Source organism: Aquarana catesbeiana, linkage group LG09, assembly GCF_042186555.1.
Source record: "Aquarana catesbeiana isolate 2022-GZ linkage group LG09, ASM4218655v1, whole genome shotgun sequence".
NCBI lineage: Eukaryota > Metazoa > Chordata > Amphibia > Anura > Ranidae > Aquarana > Aquarana catesbeiana.
Genome location: NC_133332.1, coordinates 309,201,508 through 309,229,073, shown reverse-complemented (window position 1 = coordinate 309,229,073; position 27,566 = coordinate 309,201,508). Strand labels below are relative to the sequence as shown.

Genomic DNA, 27,566 nt, shown 5'->3' with positions numbered 1-27,566 from the left:
CAAAACAATTTTTCGGCACGTTGGTACCATGTATACATAGTTGTCAAGCAATTTTTTTTTTTTTTTGAGGGAGTCTTTGGCAAAGGGTCTTTCCTGGTGATCCTGCCAGTGACTCATTATTCCTGCAACGGACCAAGCTGTCCAGAACAAACGACCGTTACTGGAAGCCCCAGTCTCAGCTATTAAAAGGTCCAGGCGGCTGTCAATGAACCCTGCCGGTGACAGCACTTCCTGAGACAGGTTAACCACACTATGGGGCCTATTTATAAAAAAATGTGGTAGATGAACGTCACAAGCATTCACCCAGCCATCCGGAATTGTGGCTATGTTTTGCTTAATATGCTGATTTCCTATGATCATCAGCTCCATCTTTTGGCCATAGTGCTTTTTTTTTTAAAAAAACCTGAAATAGGTCAATCAGGAAAATACCACATTATGGACACTAGATGGAGCTGACGATCATAGAAAGTTAAGATATTGAGCAAAATATGGTCCAAATTTGTGATAGTTGGGCGAATGGCTTGTGACATTCATCCACCCATTTGTAATTGTAATTAGCAGCAGACTTTTTTTCCCCCCTTAATATTTCATTGGTGACCCGGCCAATAACACACCTTTTGTGTTAGGGTGGCCATGCCTACACCTCCACTGTATTTATGGAGGAACAGCGTTGTCACCCTAGAACAGGACTCCATAAAACAGGGAAGGTGTTCTATAGTCCACATAGACAGCCAGGAACAATGTAACTGATAAGAGCGCAGTACAGGAAGCTTTAAGCTTACAATATTTCTGGCAGGATAAATAGGTATATTTTTGTAGATATCGAACAGATATAACAAAATGCCCCCAACTGTGTTATTAACAGACCAAAATGGTGCAAATAAAAGAAGAACATTGTTAGGGATTATATACACTTTAAGAAAAACATGATGTTTCCCATGTATTATAATATTAGCGCTTACCCAATGATGACGTTTTTAACCATTTCTTTTCTTTTTTACAGTCCTGCGCAAGAGTTGGCGTTGGATAGGATTTTAATAAAACTCATGTCAGCAGGATACAATCCCAACAATATAGATCCTGTAGACCTGGAGGAAGTCATCGTCGACAGTCCTTGGTCTCCACAAGCATATGGGACCAAGGACACTGATGCTTATCAGACAGACGACGGTGGCGCTGCTTATCAGGCAGATGGGGGCGGCGCTGCTTATCAGGCAGATGGGGGTGGCGCTGATTATCAGGCAGATGGGGGTGGCGCTGATTATCAGGCAGAGGAGACCAGATCGGGTGGATTTTTCTCCAACTTGCTACCGTCACTATTAGCAAGAGGAAGATCAAAGGACAACCCGGACCCCGAGAATCCAGAGGTAGAAGAGTATGATCAGTCAGGCAAGACTAAACATCACTCACCTGATGGAAGAGGGCTCTTAGAACCTCAAGTGCCGCCGAAGCATCCAGCTTCATCGGGAGCTCAAGGGCCAGCGAGGCCTCCAGCTCCACACGGCGCTCAGGTTCCACCGGTGCGACCAGCTGCAGCGGGAGGTCAAGTGCCAATGAGACCTCCAGCTCCCCATGGACCTCAAGTTCCGCCGGTGCGACCAGTTGCACAGGGAGGTCAAGTGCCAGGGAGGCCTCCAGCTCCACACGGCGCTCAAGTTCCCCCGGTGCGACCAGCTGCACCGGGAGGTCAAGTACCAATGAGGCCTCCAGCTCCACACGGAGCTCAAGTTCCACCGGGGCGACCAGCTGCACCAAGAGGTCAAGTGCCAATGAGGCCTCCAGCTCCACATAGACCTCAAGTTCCTCCGGTGCGACAAGCTGCACCAAAAGGGCAAATGCCAATGGGCCCTCCAGCTCGACACGGACCTCAAGTTCCTCCGGTGCGACCAGCTGCACCAAGAGGTCAAATCCCAATGGGCCCTCCAGCTCGACACGGACCTCAAGTCCCTCCAAGACGACCAGCTGCACCGGGAGGTCATGTACCAATGAGGCCTCCAGCTCCATCTGGACATTCACCAGGGCGTCAACCTCCACAGAGACCTAAAGTCCCACCAAAACATCCGCCCATAGCGAAACCCAAAGTGCAGCCACAGCCTAAGGCTCAGAAGATGCATGGGCAACCATCAAAGCCTAAAAAATGGTCTGGTGGTAAATTTAATAAAAAGAGAAAGAGGTAGAGACTGTTCTGGTAGTGCCTGAGGCTGATGACACTAGGCTCTTTTTTCCCCTCTCTATATGGCAGGGCCTACTTCCCAAAGCCCGTTATCACTTTTCAATTAAAGGAGAAGTGTAAAAAACATACATTCTCACCTAAATGGCTGCAGCTTCAGTCTGATGCTGCAGCTGTCCCCCACTGGCTCTAAGACCAAAAACTGAGCGAAAGGGGGGGATTTGGAATAGGGGGGGGTCTACTCAGAGGGGAAATGTTTTTTTCGGAGGGACGCCATGGGAAGAAAACAGAGGGAAGCTGTGGGATGAGGACAGAGGGAGGAAGACAGAGGGACGCTATGGAATGAGGAAAGAGGGATGCCGTGGGAGGGGGACAGAGGGACGCCATTGGAAGGGGACAGCGGAGACGCCGTGGGAAGGGGACAGAGGAGACGCCGTGGGAAGGGGACAGAGGAGACGCCGTGGGAAGGGGACAGAAGAGACGCAGTGGGAAGGGGACAGAGCAGACGCCGTGGGAAGGGGACAGAGGAGACGCTGTGGGAAGGGGACAGAGGGACGCCGTGGGAAGGGGACAGAGGGACGCCGTGGGAAGGGGACAGAGGGACGCCGTGGGAAGGGGACAGAGGGACGCCGTGGGAAGGGGACAGAGGGATGCCGTGGGAGGGGGACAGGGGGACGCCATTGGAAGGGGACAGAGGAAACCCTGTGGGAGGGGGACAGAGGGACGCCGTGGGAAGGGGACAGAGGGACGCCATGGGAGGGGGACAGAGGGATGCTGTGGGACAGAGGGACACCATGGGTGGGGGACAGAGAGACGCTGTGGGAGGGGGACAGAGGGACTTTTTTTCCTATTGGGGCTATGCCTCAGAAGGGTTTTCGCCTTTCTCTGGACGAGACTGTGGTTTGTAGATCCAAAGAGTAAAAAAGGGGACAAGGGGACAGAGGGATGATATGGGACAGAGGAATGCTGTGGGACAGAGGGACGCCATGGGTGGGGGACAGAAGAATGCCATGGGACGCCATGGGTGGGGGACAGAGAGATGCTGTGGGAGGGGGACAGAGGAACTTTTTCCTCTGGGTGACATTGTGGATTGTAAAATCCATGGAGTAAAAACGTTGCCGTAGGGGGACTGGAATAAATAATTTTCCAATTGGGGAAGTGTTTGGAAATATTCTAATTCAGATCTATAGAAAAATGATCGACCGATCCAAATTCTGTGTGAAGAATAGCTGGTTGTTAAGGATTGGGCCAGGAAGCCAGCCGCCGTGTCCTTAACAACCGATGACTCAGCACCACCCTCCTGAACCATACCAGGCCCCATGCCCCAAACATGAAGGGGTGCTTTGAGGCAGGGAGGGTCTGGTATGGTTCAGGAGGGGAGGGGGGTGCTTGCTTGTCCCCTGGCCCTTTCCGGGCCCGCCAGGCTGCATGCCTGGATGGATATAGGTCTGGTATGGATTTTGGGGGGCCTCCTTAACAACCGATGACTCCTCAGCTGTCAATGTCAAATGTATACGAAAGAATGCCGGCAATAAAAAAAATGCAGAAAAAACAGCGTGGTGTTCCCCTTAAAATCCATACCAGACCAGGAATGGATATGGGGGGGGGGCCATGCTGTGTTTCTTCATTGCCGGCATTCTTTTGTATACATTTCACATTGACAGCTGATGAGTTATCGATTGTGAAGGAGGCAGTGGTAGGCTTCCCAGCCCGCTCCTTAACAACCAGCTATTCTTCACACAGAATTTGGATCGGTCGATCATTTTTCGACCGATCCGAATTTGAATCATTCAGAATATTTTGGAATTAGTTTGAAAACGAATAAACGAAATTAAACAAAACAAATTTCAACGAAAATTAAAATACCGCTTTGTGAATGGAACCCACATTCTTTATATATGTCAGTTTTGCTGCAGCAGGTTCTATACATGGTACAGATGCGCCACTTTACAAGCAGACTAAGGGGACCCCCCAGGCACTATATTTAAAGGGGTTGTAAACCCTCGTGTTTTTTCACCTTAATGCATCCTATGCATTAAGGTGAAAAAACTTCTGACACTGACCGGCCCCCTAGCCCCCCGTTTTACTCACCTAAGCCGTTCCCCTCTGCAGAGATGCGCTCTTTCTCTCTGCCTCGGGTTCTTGGCTCTTGGTGGGATACATTGATAGCAGCGCAGCCATTGGCTCCTGCTGCTGTCAATCAAATCCAATGACGCGGTGGGCGGGGCCCGAGTCCGGCTTTATTTGTCTATAGACGCAAATGCTGGACTCGGGAGTGCGTCTGCAAGGTAACCCTCTGGGAGAGCACTTCTCCCAGGGGGTTTACAGATGTAAGGATGAGATGGCCATTACATTTTGAGAGACCCTAATCTGCTATGTTCAGTTTACAGGTTTTATAAAAGTGAAAAAAAAAAAACACACAAAAACGCAAAAAAAATATAAAATAAAAAAGCCAAAAATAGTTGTGGTTTTATTTTTCTTCTCTATCTCTATTGTTCTCTCTCTTATGTTCGCTCTCTACTGTCCTCTCTACTGTCCTCTCTATTGTTCGCTCACTATTGTTCTATATCTATTGTTCTCTCTGTTTTATTTTTACTATGTTTTATTGTATTTGCTTTGCAGGTATGGTATGTCTTACTGTTATACTGTAATGTTGCTTTGTTTTATTGTTAACCATCATTTGCTTAGCAGGTACGCCATTCAGCTGCAGCACTGATTTATTTATCTTGACAGCAACAGCGTTTGCTCCCACGATACGTAAAGCCGTGACTCCAGCGCTGTCGGAGGTGATTTTACCACCACAGTTAAAAAAAGAGCATATATCCCGAAGCATGGGGACAGGGGTGAAGGAGCGATTTGCTCCTAACATTACATAACATAACAAACTCGCTCGCTGTGATTGGTCACAGCGATTACATGGTACTGGCAGTGGGCCGGTATACTGATCAGTCATCTACGGTGTCCGGTGGACACAGCAGGTGACAGATCGTGCCAGTGCGTGGCCCGCCGGGCCCATGTGAGGCGCGTTCTGGGGTGGATATCATATGATGTCCACCCAGAACAATAGGGCTCCTGCTTGGGCATCATTTCACAATGGCCCAGGCGGGAAGCAGTTAAACATGTATTGCAATGTATGTGAACTAAAAATCCCTGTTTTTTGCAAAGTTGGCTAGAAAGGGTGCATAGAAGTGCATAGGGTCCATTCAGAACTTTTATTGTTAACATGCAGTCATGCCCCTTTAGCACCTGATGGGTAAATTATACATGTCTTAGCCAGGGGTCTCCAAACTTTCTAAACAAAGACCAGTTCACGGTCTTTCAGACTTTGGGGAGTCGAAAATGTCCTGGCATCAGCGGAAGTAAACAATGTCCTATCCTTGGTATTAGGGGAAATATTAGTGCCCTATCATTGGTGTCAGTGGGAGGAATAGTGCCCCATGGTTGCTGTAAGTGAAAGGAACAGTGCCCCATTATTGGTATTAGTGGGAAGAATAGTGCCCCACTGTTGGTATTGGTGTCAGTGCAGGAACCATTATTGACCCATAGTTGGTGTCAGTAGAAGGAATAGTGCCTCATATCAGTGGGAGGAATATTGCCCCAAGAGCCAGATAAAGGTATGCAAAGGGCCGCATTCGGCCCCCTGGCTGCAGTTTGGAGACCATTGGTGTAAGCTATTTAGATTTGAGCACAGGAATATCTTATTTCTATTACACTGTGCAGGTCAGTGATCAGACCTGAACCTGTAGCCCTCATACAACTTGTTCCTATTTGCCCCATATTGGCACTATATCCACTGAGGAATGCTATCAGAAAGTAAGTACTTTGCAGAGCAGCATAGAGTAGAGTAGGGACTGGCCAGAGAGGGATTACTTTGACGCAGTTGGCCGGCTTAAACATGTATTGCAATAAATGTAAACTTTTGCTAAGTTTGCTAGAACTAGTGTACAGCAGTATGCAGAGGGTTCATTCAGATGTTTTAGTGTTAACATGTGGTCAAACCCCTTTAGCACCTAATGGGTTCAATATACTTTATATGTTAGGCGATTTGGATTTGAGCACAGGTATATCTTATTTTTATTGAATGGTTGTCACCCAGGCTGGACTTCAAATAAGTCTACGTATGTACATCTCCATTACATGCAGGGTGATGGCAGGGCTGGGACAAGGGCTGGGCAGAGAGGGGGGCTTCCCTGGGCATTGGGTTTATTGCTGGGACGTGGGTGCCCTGATACTAACCCTAAGGGAAGGGGGGGGGGGGAGCGCGGTTTGGGATCTTTGCCCTGGTCGCTGGATGGCCTTGTCCTGGTACTGGGTGATGGGATTAGTAGATCCCATCACCCAGTACCCACCCAGTAGTGAGTCTTATTCAACTGGACTTGTTCTCTAATGTTGAAAGAACCTTTAAACAGCCAGCAATTACAGAACAAGTCCAGTTAAGTATGAATAACTAGTGGTTTACACAAGAAAGATAACATTGTTTTATCGGGACAATAACATTGTTTTATCAAAAAAGACAGTGGGAACTTATTATACAACCTTGAGGAAAGAAGGGGGAGCATAAGTGAAATAAAGTTAAATACGTAATATGTAGCAGGTTTTTTTTTTTTATTGATCCTTTAGGTTTATGTAAGGTAGGCTCTCATTTATAGCACAGTAAATATGGAGTATGTTTTGGCTACAAGCACTGCAGACTATGTACAGTGTATACCATATGCAGGTTTAGGCTTTAGCTGACCACGTTCCTTTAAGGCACGCCCAATATTAAGACACAACTTGGTCACGCCCATTTTCACCATGGCGCGCATTTATGTCAGAAACATCTTAAAAGCAACACGAGAAGACATATCGGATGGAATCAATCGACAAGCAGTGCGCCATACATTATTCCATCAAATCTTACAGACAGTATTTAGAATAATACAGAAATGCGAACCAACTTGAAGTCACTTCCTTGGACCTCGTAGGAAGTCCTTTTAGAAACAGACTACAATACATGTAGGATATGAAGGGTGAAGTGAAAGGTGTTTACTCCGGCTTGCTTTGTCTATACCAGGGGTCTCCAAACTTTCCAGAGGGCCAATTTACTGTCCTTCAGACTTTTGGGGGGCCAGGCTTTGGCCAGTGGGAGTAGAAAATGCCCCAGTCTCAGTGAAAGTAAACAGTTCCCCATCATTGGTTTTAGTGGGAGTAATAGTGCCCCATTGTTGGCATCAGTGGAAAAATAGCTCCCCATTGTTGGTATCACTGGGAATATTAAGGCCCTCTCTATCAGTGTGAGGAATAGCATCTCATCATTGGCATCTGTTTGAGGAATAGTGCCCCACCTGGTGTCAGTGGGAGGAATGGTACCCCACTATTGGTTTCAGTGGGATGAATAGTGCCCCACCATTGGTGTCAGTGGGAGGAATGTGTCCCCTCCTGGGTGTCAGTTGTGGACGAAATAGTGCTCTAGGGGCAAGCAAATGGCCACAATTTGGAGACCACTGGTCCATATGGTTGCAATTAGTAATAGGCAAATGCCACCCAGAAGGTCACTACTATCGGTTACCCTTCCAGGACAGAGGCCCTCTGGAAGCTGGTAAGAAGTCCAAAAACCATGGGATAATCTGGAAGGGGAAAAAAAAGTGTGGGGTGGGGGTTAATGTGATGGAAGGGAACAGTTTAAGAGAGAAAACGTAAAAAAAAAGAGAACTACGGTTTCTCCCCATGGATACGTCCCAGTGAAGGCGCATTTCTTTTCGGTCCCATGGTGTCCCTCATTTTTAACTTACAAAGTTGGGAGGTATGAGTACCTGACCTCACAAATGGGTACAAATTCTCACAGACATCCTCCAGAACCTTATGGAAGGAGGAGTGGAGGATGTTACAGTGGCAAAGGGAGGTCAACACCATATCAATGGCCATGGTTTTGGAATGGTATGTCCCAACAAGCTCGTAGAGTTGAGATAGTCAGGTGCCCACATATGGTGCCCATACAGTCTACCTAGCCATTTTAGCAGACCATATAATGAAACAAGGCCAGTAACAGATCATGGAGCAGGACCAGGAACACTTACCTGTGGCCTCCAGGCATTAATTCGACCTTGCTGCTTCAACCTTGCCAAATTTGGAACCCAGGAAGAGAAGACAGAGTGAAGAGAAGTGGAGGCAGACAGCTGGTATGGAATGATAGCTCCGGACTGCATACCAAGAGGCATGGAGCAACCTGGAGGGGAAAGCAAAAAGGACAACTAGTTTACATACAAAATGACCGACCAAAATATTACACATATGTTGAATGGCATTTGTGAAGATAGCCAAACCTAGGCTGGGTTCTACCTAAAATGGAGGAACTTCTACAAAAGCATAGCCTCAGCAGATAATTATTTCTGCCTTATATTGTCAGTCAAAGTTGAGAAGTCCCATACACCCCATTTTCCTTCTTTAAGATTTCGTAACTGATCCACAGGTGACTGGCTATACAAATTTAAAGCCGTGGAGTAGCATAGTGGCTGAGTGGTTGGTACTTCTGCCTTGCAGCACTAGGGTCCTCAGTCCAAATCATGGAGTTTGCATGTTCTCTTTGTGCTTGTGTGGGTTTCTTTTGTGGGTTTCCTTTGGGGGTTCCCCCCCTCCCCACGTCAAAGGCATGCTGGTAGGTTACTGAGCTCCTGCCTCAATTGGTCATAGTATGTGTATGTATGCAAGGTGCAATCAAAATGCAAAGCGCTGCGTAAAGCGGTGGACATCATATAAATAGCTATATTAATAAACTCCAGACATAGACCAATCAAGGTAAGTACCTGGATTTGACCTGGTATCAATCCCATGTACAGCAGAGCTGAGATTGGGAAAACGAGAAACAACACAAAGGAGCCTATTTGTGTCGCATGCTGATAGGAAGAGAGAGCAGAGCGTCGGATAAATACGGTTATTAATCTGCTGCTTCTCCTTCAGTGTTCAATCACAAGCTTGAAGGTTCCGCCCCACTCAAGACACTTTGGAACCTTCAAGCTCTAGGCCCCTGGGGGAGGAGGCAAGACCTGTGAGTATTAATTAACCCTTTGTGACAGTGTGATGTCCTGCCACTGTGAAAATGTAGGAGAAAATGACACAGAATTTGCATTAAGGCTTAATGCAAAATTCCAGGCTATCGGTTCTAAGTGGAGAAAGCTGTGTTTTTGGCTTTCTTTGGACTATAGTCCAGGATTGGGGCCTGGAGTTTGAAGATCTTGAGTGAGACTCAGGCCCCTTTCACACGATCGGACCGTTCAGGTCCGCCTGTCAGTTTTGACGGCGGACCTGAACGGGCGATCCATGTTAGCCTATGGAGCGTCGGATGTCAGCGGAGACATGTCCGCTGACATCCGACCCCGTCCGATCCGCTAAAAGCAGACGTATGGCTCTACGTCCAGATCCGTCGCTGGCGAATCGGATCGGGTGAGATCTGACGAAAACTGACACACTGTCCGTTTTCGTCCGATCCCTCCATAGGCGGCAGCGGCGCCTGACAAGCCCCTCCCCGCTCAGTGAGCAGAGAGGGACCTGTCATCCGCCGGCTCAGCGGAGATCAACGGACTGATCTCCCGCTGAGCCGGCGGACCGAGGCGGGCTCCGTAGAAACGGAGCCCGCCTCGTGTGAAAGGGGCCTAAACCTTCAATCCAGTGTCTGGATTTTACTGAATACCTACAGCCTGCGTGAGTACTCAGGTGTGCAGGGTCGTTATATAATTAAGCCTGAGGATAGCCCAGGGCTCCCAGTTTGGAGACAGCTTCCAAGTCAGAGACAGAAGGTCTCACACATGGGTCAAAGGTGCCCCAGCCAGGAGTCAAGAGACAGGAGGGCTCATTCCAGGACTCAGGTCAGGTATTATTGGGGTGTCAGAAGAACCCCTATCCAGAGGTTAGGAGTAGGCCATGCAGCAGGGCGCTACAACCAAAGGTTAAAGGGGAAGTTCTGCTTGTTTGCATCCTCCCTCCCCCTCCGCTGCCGGCTCCCACTTTCAGTCAGATGCGCCACAGCGATCTGAACTGGATGATCCCCCCCCCCACTGGGACACATCACAGGTCCCAGAACACTCCAGGACCATTCACAAAGTGCAGTGCGGCGCGGCTCGTGCATGGACAGTAGGAAACTGGCTGTGAAGCTGCAAGGTTTCACTGCCAGTTTCCCTTAATCAACTGGCCAGCACCTGCACCCGAATCGGCTTAGGTGAGGACATTGCTGGATCCCTGGACAGGTAAGTGTCCTCAATACTAAAAGTCAGTCAGCTACAGTATTTGTAGCTCCTGAATTAAATTTTTTTTTGGGGGGAGCCTGGAGCTCCTCTTTAGGTCAGCCAAGTGAACAAGGAGAGCTGGACAATACAGTCAGAGTATAAATGAGAACTCCACATGCGCTCAGGTTAACACAATTACATCAAAAAAAGCAGCTAGCATAAATTGTGGGTAACAATGAGCCAAACATCTAAATAAAATGCAGCGCTTATAAAAGTCCATTCAAAGAGTTTCCAAAAATCCAAAGGGAGCACCCAGAGTCTATGGCAATCTATATCTGTAAATGGTACCCTTTGTCCCGGCCCTGAGGGTAAGAGGCCCAGTTTGCTGTGGTGTTGGTGGAGGATCGTTTTACCACTTACAGATATACCTTTGTCATACACTCTGGGTGCTCCCTTTGGATTTGTGAATGCAGTCAGAGGAACTGATAAGAAGAGCAGCAGTGCTGTTGACAAGGGGGCCAGGTGGTTTGGCATTTTCATTTGACTGCTGTTGTTGATGGTGGAAACCCTTGTGTGGGCAACTGAGAACCATGCTGTTATTTTTAATAAGGCTGGGTTCACACTGCTGCGGTGGCAGACATCGTATGTGATTCGCAGCGCACTGCTGTTCACATCACATGCGATGTCTGTGCTGTGCGATATCAGCCATACAGATAGTATGGCTGATATCGCACCGCATTCAGTCCAAACTCGCACAGGACCCTTTTTTTTGTTCGGACCAGAATCGGATCGCATGGGTGTTCACACCTATGCGATCCGAAAATGTCCGAATTGTCAGTTCGCAGTGCGATATGCGGGCAGAACTGGGGGTGTCATTAACATTGTATGACACTCCCCAGCAGTTCGCATATGGCAGTGTGAACTGCCGTGCGAGTTGGTGCGATGCGGGAACCCGCAGTAAATTCGCTGCGTTCCCGCACCGCAGCAGTGTGAACCCAGCCTAAAAGTGGGCTGCCAAGCCCTAAAATGCAGCTTGGGCTGGCATAACTTAATGGAAAATGCATCTGCGACATGAGTATAACCACCCCAATACCACACCTTTTTTGCCACAACCAGTGCCATCTTAATAGCATCATGGGCCCCTGGGCAAAGTATTGCTCTGGGGCCCCTACCAGCCTGCATCAGGTGTCCCTATCACAAAGCCCCCTTAGATCAGGTTCCTCCATCAGTGCCCCCTTACATCAGGTTCCCCCATACATCAGGTTCCCTCTTCAGTGTCCCCACATATAAGGTGACCCCCATTAATTCAGGTTCCCCCATCACAGTGTCCCCATGCATCAGGTTCCCACATCACCGTGCCCCCTTACATCAGGTTCCCCCATCACAGTGTCCCCATGCATCAGGTTCCCACATCACAGTGCCCCCTTACATCAGGTTCCCCCATCACAGTGCCACCTTACATCAGGTTCCCCCATCACAGTGCCACCTTACATCAGGTTCCCCCATCACAGTGCCACCTTACATCAGGTTCCCCCATCACAGTGCCCCCTTACATCAGGTTTCCAGATCACAGTGTCCCCTTGCATCAGGTTCCCCCATCACAGTGCCCCTTTACATCAGGTTCCCCCATTACAGTGCGCCCTTACATCAGGTTCCCCCATCACAGTGCCCCCTTACATCGGGTTCCCCCATCACAGTGCCCCCTTACATCAGGTTCCCCCATCACAGTGCCCCTTTACATCAGGTTCCCCCATTACAGTGCCCCCTTACATCAGGTTCCCTCATCACAGTGCCCCCTTACATCGGGTTCCCCATCACAGTGCCCCCTTACAATAGGTTCCCCCATCACAATGCCCCTTTACATCAGGTTTCCCCATCACAATGCCCCTTTACATCAGGTTTCCCCATCACAGTGCCCCCTTACATCAGGTTCCCCCATCACAGTGCCCCTTTACAATAGGTTCCCCCATCACAATTTCCCTTTACATCAGGTTTCCCCATCACAGTGCCCCCTTACATCAGGTTCCCCCATCACAGTGCCCCCTTACAATAGGTTCCCCCATCACAATGCCCCTTTACATCAGGTTTCCCCATCACAATGCCCCTTTACATCAGGTTTCCCCATCACAGTGCCCCCTTACATCAGGTTCCCCATCACAGTGCCCCTTTACATAATGTTTCCCCATCACACTGCCCACTTACATCAGGTCCCCCCATCACAGTGCCCCTTTACATCAGGTCCCCCCATCACAGTGTCCCTTTACATAAGGTTCCACCCATCACAGTGTCCCCTTACATAAGGTTCCACCCATCACAGTGTCCCCTTACATAAGGTTCCACCCATCACAGTGCCCCCTTACATAAGGTTCCCCCATCACAGTACCCCCTTACATAAGGTTCCACCCATCACAGTGTCCCTTTACATAAGGTTCCACCCATCACAGTGTCCCCTTATATAAGGTTCCCCCATCACAGTGCCCCCTTACACCAGGTTCCCCCATCACAGTGTCTCCATAAACAAGAAAGAATAGGCTGCACACCACGACTGTAGTCCAAAATCCTTTATTAGGACATTAATCATGATTAAGCACGTATAATAGTGTGAAACACGTCTACTGGGCATTTTGTCCCTGCGGTGTCACTCTTGGATATCCTAATAAAGCCTTCTTTTGTACAGTGCCCCCTTACATCAGGTTCTCCCATCACAGTGTCCCCATATATCAGGTGTCCCCCATTACAGTGCCTCTTTACATCAGGTTCCCCCATCACAGTGCCCTCTTACATCAGGTCCCCCCATCACAGTGCCCTCTTACATCAGGTCCCCCCAACACAGTGCCCTCTTACATCAGGTCCCCCCATCACAGTGCTCTCTTACATCAGGTCCCCCCATCACAGTGCCCTCTTACATCAGGTCCCCCCATCACAGTTTCCCCATGCATCAGGTTCCCCCATCACAGTGTCCCCATACATCAGGTGTCCTCCATTACAGTGCCTCCTTACATCAGGTTCCCCCATCACAGTGTCCCCTTACATCAGGTTCCCCCATCACAGTGCCCCCATACATCAGCTTCCCCCATCACAGTGTCCCCATATATCAGGTGTCCCCCATTACAGTGCCTCTTTACATCAGGTTCCCCCAATACAGTGCCTCTTTACATCAGGTTCCCCCATCACAGTGCCCTCTTACATCAGGTCCCCCCATCACAGTGCCCTCCTACATCAGGTTCCCCCATCACAGTGTCGCCATACATCAGGTGTCCTCCATTACAGTGCCTCCTTACATCAGGTTCCCCCATCACAGTGCCCCCTTACATCAGGTCCCCCCATCACAGTGCCCTCTTACATCAGGTTCCCCCATCACAGTGCCCCCTTACATCAGGTTTCCCCATACATCAGGTTCCCCCATCACAGTTTCTCCATACATCAGGTGCCCCCATCCATCAGAGTTGTGCCCCCCTCCCCTTCCCCCTTACAGATTACAAATGTTGTTCCCACCTGCAATGAAGGCAGCTCCTCCTTCCTCTCTTGTGCTGAGACTGAGGTGAGCTCTCAGTCTCAGTCCTGGCTCTCTTTTGCCCCCTATAGGAGGGTGGAGAAAGCTGAGTCCTCTCTAGTGGAAACCAGACGCTGTTTCTTCTGACAGGAGTAACATTGCAGTTACTCCTGTCAAAGAAAATCGTCACAAGTGGACAAATCGCCAGTGCATTCCTCCAACACAGCGCCCACATCCCCCCCAACCTTTTCCTGGCCCTGATCATGGGCCCCCCATGCAGCTGCGGCTCCTGGACAGTGCCCAGGTGTGCCCATTCATTGTCAGCCCTGTTACCGACTGTATGCCATATAGTAACATAGTAGGTGAGGTTGAAAAAAGTCCATTAAGTCCAACCTATGTGTGTGATTATATGTCAGTATTACATTGTATATCCCTGTATGTTGTGGTCGTTCAGGTACTTATCTAATCGTTTTTTGAAACTATCGATGCCCCCCGCTGAGACCACCGCCTGTGGAAGGGAATTCCACATCCTTGCTGCTCTTACAGTAAAGAACCCTCTTCGTAGTTTAAGGTTAAACCTTTTCTTCTAATTTTTGTGAGTGGCCACATATCTTATTAAACTCCCTTCCGCAAAAAAGTTTTATCCCTATTATGGGGTCACCAGTGCGGTATTTGTAAATTGAAATCATATCCCCTCTCAAGCGTCTCTTCTCCAGAGAGAATAAGTTCAGAGCTCACAACCTTTCCTCATAACTAATATCCTCCAGACCCTTTATTAACTTTGTTGCCCTTCTTTGTACTCGCTCCATTTCCAGTACATCCTTCCTGAGGACTGGTGCCCAGAACTGGACAGCATACTCCAGGTGCGACCGGACCAGAGTCTTGTAGAGCAGGAGAATTATCGTTTTATCTCTGGAATTGATCCCTTTTTAATGCCAATATTATGTTTGCTTTGTTAGCAGCAGCTTGGCATTGCATGCCATTGCTGAGCCTGTCATCTACTAGGACCCCCAGGTCCTTCTTTATCCTAGATTCCCCCAGAGGTTCTCCCCCCAGTGTATAGATTGCATTCATATTTTTGCCACCCAAATGCATTATTTTACATTTTTCTACATTAAACCTCATTTGCCATGTAGTTGCCACTCCATTAATTTGTTCAGATCTTTTTGCAAGGTTTCCACATCCTGCGGAGAAGTTATTGCCCTGCTTAGCTTAGTATTGTCCGCAAATACAGAGATTGAGCTGTTTACCCCATCCTCCAGGTCGTTTATGAACAAATTAAATAGGATTGGTCCCAGGACAGAATCCTGGGGAACCCCACTACCCACCTCTGACCATTCTGAGTACTCCCCATTTATCGCCACCCTCTGAACTCGCCCTTGTAGCCAGTTTTCAGTCCATGTACTCACCCTATGGTCCATGCCAACGGACCTTATTCTGTACAGTCAACGTTTATGGGGAACTGTGTCAAATGCTTTTGCAAAAACTAGATATACCACGTCTGCGGGCCTTCCTTTATCTAGATGGCAACTCACCTCCTCATAGAAGGTTAATAGATTCTTCATGAATCCATGCCGATTACTGCTAATGATACGCTGATAAACTGGTGGCAGCCTGGGATTTTAAACACACTAGCAACCGTCGGCTGTCAGATGGAAGCGATCTGGCAATTGTACAGCCGTTGGATCGGTTCCACATTCCCTGGCAACAGTACCAGGGCAGGATCATCTAGAGTCCAGGGCGAACATGCCAAACTGCACCCCACCCCAAGATGTATGAGCATTATGTGTCAGCAAAAATCCCCCCCACAAAAACACTAAGGGCTAAACTGCATGCTTACCCCCTAAGCATAAATTGCCCCTCTTCCCAGTACAAATCTGCCCCCTGCTGAAATCCCCCCTATCAGCACAAATCTTTGACCCCCCCCCAATCCCTCTCAGCTCAAATGCCCCCCCCCCCCCCCAAAAAAAAAAAAAAAAAAATCACCCCTCCTAGCACAAATCATATACCCCTAAAATTTCCCCTCTTAGTATACATCTTCTCCCCCCCCCACTTCAAATTCCCCCTTCCAACACAAATCCACCCTCCTAGCACAAATCTTCTTTCCCCCAACACAAGTCCATTTAGATCAACACTCTCAGCACGCCCCCCCCCCCCCAACCCCCCCAAAAAAATAATAATTCCCCTCTTAGAACAATACTTACCTTCTGCAGCCCCCTAAATTCCCCCTTCCTACACAAATCCCCTTATTGTGGCACCCCCTACCTCACATGACAGCACAGTGCCCAGGGCAGCTGCCCCTCCTGCCCACCCCTTGTACTGGCCCTGCCTGGCAATAGTACCCCCACCCAGGCTCCGTGCTCCTATCAGTGGACCCCGGACCAGCATGGCAGGTGCCACTAAGAAGAGGAGGGGAGATTAGAGAACATCCATTCACTGCTCTCTCCTTCCTACTAAGAACCTGGAAGTGACATGTAACGCATCACTTCCTTTTTCCAATGTCACTTTCTCTAGTCGGTCTGGCCTGGGGAAGAAGCTAATGAAAATGAAGGAAGGAAGCAATGGAAGGGGAGCAAGTGCTGCTGCTAGGGCAAAAGTAAAGGTTCATATTAATCTTACAAGTCTTTATACCTTCATTAATAAGATTAATAATAATAAATATAAAATCAATTATATAAAATCTCACTAGTAAGGTCACAGCCAAAAAGTTCCATCCTCAGGCCCGCCCTACTTCCAGTGTGCAGCGGGTGGATCCTTATGAAACGAGCGATGAAAGGAGGATTAAAAGAGTTCTCTCGAATACTAGAGGCGTCGACATTTCCAAAAAATACCTGCAGATAAACAAGTCAATGCATTCATTAAGTGACCAATTAACAAAGTTTGGAAAAAAAGATAGAAATGTGAAAAACATGATGTTAAGGCCCCATTCACACCTGAGCAATTATCTGCTTGAAGCTCAAAAAAATGCTGGAGGAGAAAAAAAACATTCTCTATGGAGACGGTTCTCATCTCCACTCCATGTCGCCTGAAGCCAAACCCCTGAAGATCAAACAAGTTATGGAGCTTTTTTTTTTTGTCGCTCGAATCGGGCAGATTTGGGCATTTTTGGCGTGTTTGTATTCCCATAGAAATCAATGGAAACGGGCGTAAAGTAAAAAATTAAATAGTAATTATATATAAATAAATAAATGTAAAATAAAGAGACGCTTGAGAGGGGATATGATTTCAATATACAAATACCGTACTGGTGACCCCACAATAGGGAGAAGACTTTTTCGCGGAAGGGAGTTTAACAAGACTCGTGGCCACTCATTAAAATGAGAAGAAAAGTGGATTAACTTTAAACTATGTAGAGGGTTCTTTACTGTAAGAGCGGCAAGGATGTGGAATTCCCTTCCACAGGCGGTGGTCTCAGCGGGGAGCATCGATAGTTTAAAAAAACAGATAAGCACCTGAACGACCACAACATACAGGGATATACAATGTAATACTGACACATAATCACACACATAGGTTGGACTTGATGGACTTGTGTCTTTTTTCAACCTCACCTTCTATGTAATTAGGCCCTGTTCTTCTGCATTTTTTTTTAATTAATCAACATTACATATGGGGTCTATTTATAAAAATAAAAAAAAATTCACCATGTGAATGTCCCAGCCATCGCAAATGATCCCTCTGATGTGTCTAATGCCCCGTACACACGGTCGGACATTGATCGGACATTCCGACAACAAAATCCTAGGATTTTTTCCGACGGATGTTGGCTCAAACTTGTCTTGCATACACACGGTCACACAAAGTTGTCGGAAAATCCGATCATTCTGAACGCGGTGACGTAAAACACGTACGTTGGGACTATAAACGGGGCAGTAGCCAATAGCTTTCATCTCTTTATTTATTCTGAGCATGCGTGGCACTTTGTGCGTCGGATTTGTGTACACACGATCGGAATTTCCGACAACGGATTTTGTTGTCGGAAAATTTTATAGCCTGCTCTCAAACTTTGTGTGTCGGAAAATCCGATGGAAAATGTGTGATGGAGCCCACACACGGTCGGAACTTCCGACAACAAGGTCCTATCACACATTTTCCGTCGGAAAATCCGACCGTGTGTACGGGGCATTATATGTTTTTTCCCAGGACCATCAGCTCCATCTAGTGACCATAATGCTGTATTTTCCTCATTGCGGTAAAATTAATAAGGCCACTAGATGGTGTTGATGAGCTTAGGAAACAAACATTTTAGACACATTACGGGAGTTATTCGTGAATGCTGATCACATAGCGAATGTATAAAGAGACCCCATGAGGTGCAAAAACATTCCATTTGAACATAACAATCGGTCTGGGGGCTGGATCGGCAGGTGAATTTACCAACTCGGCCCCCCACACATGTATTCTTCTTATGCATCAGAACAATTTTACATTTTAGCTATAGGCCTATTGATTCAGTCTGTGGGAACTGGGATTAGTCTGTGCGAGCCAATCTACCTTACATAGCAGAAAACAACTAACAGGGGCTCTAATCCTTCTCCACTAATTAAAAACTTAAAAAAAATACATTTGGCTTCAACAATATATGTCTGTTTTTTTTCCAACTGCTGCAAAAATACATACATACCATCTGATTACTACTGGTGTTCCCTTGGTACTGGCTCCACTTTTCTCCATCCAGGCTATAGAAGATAATATATTGGGATATGTACAGGGTAAGGAATTTCTGTCGAGCGCCTTGAGTTTGTATGGCGTGAATCACCATAGGTGCCAGAAGATCCACCTGAAATAATAGCCAATGAAACAAAAGTTTTATTTAGCTTCTTATCCTCCATATTTGCATCTACCTTATCTGGGGGTTTCCTATGCAGTATTAGCCCATTTCCATGGGCCATATACATTAATGAAGCCTCAAAGGTCTTGAGATGTTAATTTTCCTACAGTAGGATGATCTTCTTCTCCAATGGTCCAATAGGAACATTATTGGCTAGCACTTTTAAATGAAACTTAATTTTTGGGCCCCTAAGGGCTCCTTCCATAATGAGGAGTAAGTATGTTCAGCATTTATGCACATTTTGGCATGCTTACCTTACAAAGTCCTCTCCTCCCAAGAGGTTCCCATTGTCGCTCTGTCTTGGTCTTTCTGAGTAAGGAAGTCTTAGATGAAGATCCACTTTCAAGCGCAACTCCAGACTCTAAGCTCCTCCCCTGAGGATCTCCTTTTAAGACCTTTATTGCAGCATGGTATCCTTTTTTTGGTATATATCTTTTTCTGATTTCTTCTAGTGCATCTGGGTATAAAAGTATTGGCTGGAGAACTGCTTTAAAGCCCAACCCCAGGTTTCATGTTCCTCCCCTGAGGAATCCCCCCTTTAAGGCCTCTATGACAGTATGGTATTCTTTTTTATTTTATATGTACCCTTTTTCTGATGTCATCTAGCCCATTTGGGCCTGGAAGTCTTGGCTGGAGATCCACTATGAAGCCCAAGTCCAGGCTGCATGCTCCTCCCCTGAGGATCCCCCTTTAAAGCTTCTATGACAGTATAGTATCCTTTTTTTTTTTCATTTTATATGTACTTTTTCCTGATGTCTTCTAGCCCATCGGGGCTTGGAAGTCTTGGCTGGAGATCCAGTTACTAGCCAGTCACACGATGCGCCAAATTATTTTCACCTTCTACTGGCAGTAAGCAATCCCGGATGATGCAGAGAATGGCCCTCAAGTGATCAGCACCGCTCTTTGCATTAATCCATTGAGAGCATTGCATTAAGAGTATTAATATTATTGCACTTTTTACATTGAGTGCTCAATAGCAGGGGCCAGGACACCCTTCACTTCCAGCCTGTCCCCAGTCAATGGGGATGAGGATATCTTTTGGTGGATTACAGATACTGCGGGGGGGGGGCAGCTTTGGATTTAGCTATCACAGTCAGAGTTTTTTTTCTAAAATGAACCTGCAGTTGGGTTTTAAGTACATTAAGTCAGCAGAAATATTTATTTTTTAACCTGTCCAATCATTATTTTTCCTGGAACAAGCCTTGGTTGGCAACTTCAAGGGCTAAGTTCTCTCCAAGGTGGGGGAACACAGTAAAGGAACAGGACTGTAGCGGCAAAAGTAGACTTGACACATCTTCGTGGGGCAGTTGAGCATAAGAGGACATAGGATTCATTAATATTTGGGATTCTGGAGAACCTCCCCAGCATCAGTAATGCACACTGGGCAGCTCTTTATGTCACCCACGTGTATGGGCTCCTAGGGGTGTATTAAAAAAATGTGCATAGCTGTTAATCCATGGACATTGCATGTAAATTTATTCTGCACAAATAGTGCAGAATCGAATGTTCTCCGACTATATCTTCTGCAGATCGAATGTGCGAATGCAGAAAAGGCCACTAAATGGAGCTGAGGAGCGTACTTATTTACTACGCTAGTCATCGCCATCTAGTGACCATATTGAGGTATTTTTCCCATTCACACTTTTGAATTGCAAAAATGTAGCCAGAGAACATTTGATTTTGCCCCATTTGCACAGAATGCATTTATATACAGTTTTGAGGAAAAAAATTGTGTGACAGGGCAAGGCCCTGCTACTGTGAGAATATAGGAGAAAATGACACAGGATTTGCATTAAGGGTTTATGCGAGGTTTGAGTTTATCGTTTCTGAGCAAAAGCTGCATTTTTAGTTTTCTCTGGATTCTGTAGTCCTGGATTGGGGCCTGGAGCTTGAAGGTTCCAAAGTGTATTTGTGGGATGGAACCCTCAATCCTGTATCTGGATTTTAACAGGTGTCTGCAGCCTGTCTGAGTACATAGGTGTGCCGGGTCATTGTATACTCAAGCCTGAGGATAGCTCAGGGCTCCCAGTTTAGAGATGGCTCCCATATTGGAGACAGGAGGTCTCACCTAGGGGTCAGAGGAGCCCCAGCTAGGAGCTGGGAGACAGGAGGTCTCACCCAGGAATTAGAGGAGCTGGTAGAGTTGCCACCATCCCTTTAAAACTGAACACATACAATGCCTTGAAAAAGTATTCACACCCCTTGAAATTTTCCACATTTTTGTCATGTTACAACCAAAAACGTAATTGTATTTGATTGGGATTTTATGTGATAGACCAACACAAAGTGGCACATAATTGTGAAGTGGAAAGAAAATGATAAATGGTTTTCAAAAAGTTTACAAATAAATATGTGAAAAGTGTGGGGTACATTTGTATAGCGCCCCCCTGAGTCAATACTTTGCAGAACCCCCTTTCGCTGCAATTACAGCTGCAAGTCTTTTTGGGGATGTCTCTACCAGCTTTGCACATCTAGAGAGGGACATTTTTGCCCATTCTTCTTTACAAAATATCTCAAGCTCTGTCAGATTGGATGGAGAGCGTCTGTGAACAGCAATTTTCAAGTCTTGCCACAGATTCTCAATTGGATTTAGGTCTGGACTTTGACTGGGCCATTCTAACACATGAATATGCTTTGATCGAAACCATTCCATTGTAGCTCTGGCTGTATGTTTAGGGTCATTGTCCTGCTAGAAGGTGAACCTCCGCCCCAGTCTCAAGTCTTTTGCAGACTCTAACAGGTTTTCTTCTAAGATTGCCCTGTATTTGTCTCCATCCATCTTCCCATCTACTCTGACCAGCTTCCCTGTCCCTACTGAAGAAAAGTATCCCCACAACATGATGCTGCCACCACCATGTCTCACGGTGGGGATGGTGTGTTCAGGGTAATGTGCAGTGTTTTTTACGCTACACACAGTGTTTTGCTTTTAGGCCAAAAAGTTCAATTTTGGTCTCATCTGACCAGAGCACCTTCTTCCACATGTTTGCTGTGTCCTCCACATGGCTTCTCACAAACTGCAACCAAGAATTCTTATGGCTTTCTTTCACCAATGTCTTTCTTCTTGTCACTCTTCCATAAAGGGCAGATTTGTGGAGAACACGACTAATAGTTGTCCTGTGGACAGATTCTCCCACCTGAGCTGTGGATCTCTGCAGCTCCTCCAGAGTTACTATGGACCTCTTGGCTCTTCTCTGATGAATGCTCTCCTTGCCCGGCCGGTCAGTTTAGGTGGACGGCCATGTCTTGGTAGGTTTGCAGTTGTGCCATACTCTCCATTTTCGGATGATGGATTGAACAGAGCTCCGTGAGATGCTCAAAGCTTGGGATACATTTTTATAACCTAACCCTGCTTTAAACTTATCCACAACTTTATCCCTGACCTGTCTGGTGTGTTCCTTGGCCTTCAAAATGCTGTTTGTTCACTAAGGTTCTCTAACAAACCTCTGAGGGATTCACAGAACATCTGAATTTATACTGAGAGTACATTACACACAGGTGGACTCTATTTATTAATTAGGTGACTACTGAAGGCAATTGGTTCCACTAGATCTTAGTTAGAGGTATCAGAGTAAAGGGGGCTGAATACTAATGCACGCCACACTTTTCACATATGTATTTGTAAAAAATTTTGAAAAACATTTATCATTTTCCTTCCACTTCACAATTATGTGCCACTTTGTGTTGGTCTATCACATAAAATCCCAATAAAATACGTTTACATTTTTGGTTGTAACATGACAAAATGTGGAAAATTTCAAGGGGTATGAATACTTTTTCAAGGCACTTTATTAATTACACAGGTCCTATGGCTGATTAACGTGGTAAGTAAATCCACTTGGTGCCCTACCTGCATTAAATTAGCTCCAGAACCTGTGTAATTAATATGTGTTTGGTTTTAAAGGGATGAGGTGGCAACCCTAAACCCCAGCAAGGAGCCAAGAAATGGGAAGTCTCATCTCAAGGGTCAAAGGAACCCCAGCCAGCAGCCAGGAGACAGAGGGTCTCACTCAGGGCTCAGTGGAGCCCCGCCAGGAGTCGGAGGACAGAGGGTCTCACCCAGGGGTCAGAGGAGCCCCAGCCAGGAGTCAGGAGACAGAGGTTCTCACCCAGGGGTCAGAGGAGCCCCAGCCAGCAGCCAGGAGACAGAGGGTCTCACTCAGGGCTCAGTGGAGCCCCGCCAGGAGTCGGAGGACAGAGGGTCTCACCCAGGGGTCAGAGGAGCCCCAGCCAGGAGTTAGGAGACAGAGGTTCTCACCGAGGGGTCAGAGGAGCCCCAGTCAGGAGTCAGGAGACAGAAGGTCTTACCCAGGGGTCAGAGGAGCCCCAGCCAGCAGCCAAGAAAAAGGAGGTCTCATTCCAAGAGTCAGGTAGGCTCCTATCGGGGTGTTAGGAAAACCCCTATCCAGAGGCCAGCAGTGGGCTGTGAAGCAGGCACTGCGACTAAAGACTAAGAACCAGGGGAGCTGGACAATAAAGTCAGAGGAACTGGTAAGAAGAGCAGCGGTGCTGCCTACAAGAGAGCCAGGTGGCTCTGCATTTTCAGTTGACTTTTCATGTTGATGGTGGAAACCCCTGCGCTGGCAACTGCTGCGTATGTGAATTTTCCATTTTGTTCAATAAAAGTTGGCCCACCATGCCCTAAAATACAGTTTAAACTGGCGTGATTTGTTATAAATAGACTCTTTAGTGTTCTGATATTTACCAAACCAACAAATGCTATTTGCAAGCAAATTGGCACTTTTTTTTTTTTTTTAATCAACCCTCACCTGAATCCAAGAATTCGGACTGTTTACACTCCAGGCGTTTATAGTCCCGCTGTTTTCCAGTCTGGCCAGGGATGGCACCCAAGATCCTTTATTAACAAAAGGGAAAAGGATAATGACAGTACATAAGAACAGAACAACAAAAAAAAATCTAGGTGCACCCTATCTTTGGCCCGTCATGTACTCTGTGAAGTCTACCTCACCACCTCATTAGGAACACCTAATGCCGCGTACACACGGTCAGAATTTCAGTCAGAAAAAGTCCGATGGGAGCTTTGCATCGTAAATTCCGACTGTGTGTATGCCCCATCGGACTTTTTCCGTCGAAAATTCAGACGGACTTAGAGAACATGTTCTATATTTTTCAGACGGAACAAATTACTATCGGAAAAAACGCTCGTCTGTATGCTGTTCCGACGAGATTAGCAGAAGGAGCCCAAAGGGTGGCATACTGGCTATTGAACTACCTTTTTCTGGTGCCGTCGTATGTGTTGTACGTCACCGCGTTCTTGACGGTCGGAATTTGGTGTGACCGTGTGTTTGCAAGACAGCTTGAGCGGAATTCCGTCAGAATTCCGTCGCAAAAACCTTCAGAGTTTATTCCGACGGCAAAACCGGTCGTGTGTACAGGGCATAAAGAGTGGAGAGACCATGGAGTAGGCAGCTTTACTAAAGTACACTACATGGCCAAAGGATTGTGGACACCTGACCATCGCAACAACCCCCTTCAAATGAGTGAGCTCAGGATTCCAAGAGAATGTTACCGTCAATGGTAACGGAATACAAAGAATATGGAGCGTATTCATAAAAACTTTGCATAGCTGTTCGTACATCAAAACTGCATGTAAATTCATCTTTTGTGAATGGGGCAATAAAGGATGGTATCAAGCTATATTCTCTTTAGATCGATTGTGATTAATGGAAAACAAAAATGTGAATGTTTGGGGACAATACCACATTACGGTCTCTAGATGGAGCAGAGTATCATAAGAAATAAGTATGCTCCTTAGCTCCATCTAGTGGCCACAATGCCCTATTTTTACGATTTACACTGCTGTTTTCAATGAATAACGTTCAATCTGCAGAGAATATGCACTTGCTGACCTGCCACAGTACATATACTGCAGCAGGTTGGCACATGCAGGTACAATCACACACCTGTACTTGATGTGCCTGCACTCAGTTTAGGAGCTCACCCCCCTGCGACCGCCAGACACAGCAGATTGAGGAACCCAATACTCTAGGGCTGGTGATCATGTGCAATCACATGATCACAATGTCTACAAAGCTGTTATGAATGAATGAATTCATAACAGCTGTGCTGCCTATGCTGTGATTGGCCTACAGCTATCACAGTGTACCTGGGCAGATCACAGCACCCTGTACCATGTGATTAGCTGTAGCCAATCACAGATCACTAGTCTTCACATCTGTCATGAATGGCTAACCCATTAATGGAAAATAAAAACTTTGCTGTTGCAATGACCTTCATTGTAACAACAAAATGTAAAAAAAAATATTTCAAAATTAAAAAAAAAAAAGGGAAAAATTTTTAATAAAAAAATTATTATTTTTAACATACAAGTAGCACGGTGCTGAACAGCAAAAAATGCCCTCGTCATGAAGGTGGTAAAACCTTCTGCAGTTGAAGTGGCTATAGCCTGAGAACATCTGATTTTGTCACATTCACACAGAACACATTTAGATGCAGTTTCAACGGCTAAACTGATATTTAAACTTTTTTTTTTTTTTTTTATAAATACAATCCCCTCAACCTTGTGGCATTTTCTGTTTCAGCTCCATAAAGGCACAGACCAGTCTGGTGTGGAGGGACTTGAGTGACCTACACACAGCCCTGACCCCAACCCTATCGAACATCTTCAGGATAAACAGGAATGTTGATTGTGAGCCGGGTCTTCTCCTCCATCACTAGTACCTGGCCTCACAAATGTTCTTGTGGCTGCATCAGAACAGCCCCAAAGGGGGAACCAAGTTAATGCCCATGCTTTGTTTTCAGAATGGAAATGTCCAACATGCCCATATAGATTTTGATGGTCAGATGCCCACAAACTTTGACCCCATTATGTATGTCATATATTTTATTTGGGGTTGCACCTATGCATTGCTGGTTATCTTGTTGTATATGTTTGTTTTGTCTCCTTTATAGTAGTTTTTAAAAAATATTTTAATTTCTTACCATAATGCCCTGAAGCAGTTATCTGTGAATCTTTGATTTTTCCTGATGATAAACCAAGAGGTTGGTGACACCCTAAAAGACAAATCACATGTACAATATGTATTATGTTCTAAATTACAAACATGTAATGATGCATTAATATGTACACTATATGGACAGAGGTATTTGGCCCCTCTCCAAGTGATTGGGTTCAGGTATTTCCAGTGAAGGATACTGTTAATATTATAAAATAAAAATACATTTTAGACAATTATTCTCATCCACCATTGTGGTAACAGTCTGAGGAAGACCCCTTTCTGTTCCAGCATGACTGTACCCCTGTGTACAAAGCCAGCTCCATAGAGACATGGTTTGACCAGTTTGGTGTGGGGGAACTTGAGGGTCCTGCATAGAGCCCTGACCTCATACCCTACATAAGGAAGAACTTAAGGATAAGGTCTTCTCATCCAATATCGGTTCCTGCCCTCAGCACTAAATCTAAATCTTGTGGAACATTTTCCCAGGACAATGGAGACTGTTATAGCTGTAATGGGGGCAACCCTATAATAACGGCCATGGGTTTTGTAAATGAATGTCCAACAAGCTTAGAGGTGTGACGGTCAGTTTTTGGGCGTAAATTGTAGATTTAATTACATCTTTAATCACAATATTGCCATGTTTTAAATATTAAAATTACAAACAACACCCAGTCACTCATCTCCACAAACTTATCTTTGCATAGACTCACTTGGATCATAGACTAGGTAGAGTGCTGTCATATTATGGTTATTATGTTCTCCTTCTGGTTCTATAAGCCACAGGCCAGTTGTCTGAGCTGTCATTTCCAAAGTCACCCCAACACCTGAAATAAAGACATCAATGAAAGTTGAAGAGAGTAAAAAATAAAAAGTTGACAAAAAAAAAACAAAAAAACAAAATTGAAATTCCATATCTTCCAGAAGAGCCCGTGCGTTTTAGCAGCCTTCATGTTAATTCTATGAATTAATGAATTAAAAAAAATATTAATATAATGTATTAATGGAATTTGTACTTAACTAAACTCCTTCTGTCACAGCCATTCAGGGGCAATATTAGAAAACATGGGGCCCCATACAGCCCTTGGGCACCCAGAGGAGAATAATGATGGTTGTAGGTGTAGCATAATTGTGATAATAGTAGGGGGGGGGGGGGTTAAAACTTGAGGTGTAGAGGTCAGAAGTATGTAATGTAAAGAGTGCATGGGTCAGAAGTATTTATTGTACAGAGTGCAGGGGTCAGAAGTATGTAATGTAGAGAGTGCAGGAATCAGAAGTATGGATGTATAGCGTGCAGGGTTCAGAAGTATGTAATGAACAGAGTCCATGGGTAAGATGTATGTAATGTACAGAGTCCATGGGTCAGAAGTATGTAATGTACAGAGTGCAGGGGTCAGAAGTATGTAATGAATAGAGTGCGTAACATACAGAGTCCAGGGTTCAGAAGTATGTAACGTACAGAGTGCAGGGTTCAGAAGTATGTAACATATAGAGTGCAGGGGTCAGAAGTATGTAATGTATAGAGTACAGGGGTCAGAAGTATGTAATGTATAGAGTGCAGGGTTCAGAAGTATGTAATGTACAGAGTACAGGGGTCAGAAGTATGTAATGAATAGAGTGTAGGGGTCATAACAATAGAACAATAGATCCACAACAGCAACTAAAGAGCCCCACCAGCAATAACAGATCTTCAAACAGCCACCATCAATAGACCATCTAGTAGCCGGCAACAATAGACCTCGACCATCAAAAGTAGATTGCTCCCAGCAACATTAAAGCAACACTTGATCTCCCACCAACAATAGATCTGCCTCAGCAGCAAAACAGCCCCACCGGTAATAACAGATACCCCAGCAGCCAGCAAAAAATAGACCCTTCCCACCAACATAAAACACCCAAG

The 27,566-nt window shown here is 46.1% G+C and overlaps 1 protein-coding gene across 9 annotated transcripts in view; it reads right to left on the bottom strand.

Annotated features, from left to right (window-relative positions):
- The window catches only part of F8 (coagulation factor VIII), a 169,862-nt gene that overhangs the window by 87,971 nt on the left and 54,325 nt on the right, over positions 1–27,566 (bottom strand). For 7 of the 9 annotated variants that reach the window (XR_012236114.1, XR_012236115.1, XR_012236116.1 and 4 more), the window contains exons 19-24: positions 26,380–26,493; positions 25,653–25,724; positions 23,459–23,544; positions 18,486–18,641; positions 16,548–16,692; positions 8,227–8,375 (exon numbers count right to left, since the gene is read on the bottom strand). Coding sequence is in view for 6 of the 9 variants with exons in the window: in XM_073600614.1 (XP_073456715.1) it covers positions 8,227–8,375; positions 16,548–16,692; positions 18,486–18,641; positions 23,459–23,544; positions 25,653–25,724; positions 26,380–26,493 (722 nt within the window). In the remaining 3 variants the exon portion in view is untranslated. Of the gene's footprint in view, positions 1–8,226; positions 8,376–16,547; positions 16,693–18,481; positions 18,642–23,458; positions 23,545–25,652; positions 25,725–26,379; positions 26,494–27,566 lie in introns of all 9 variants that reach the window. The other 2 variants (XM_073600618.1, XM_073600619.1) reach the window with 2 other exon arrangements.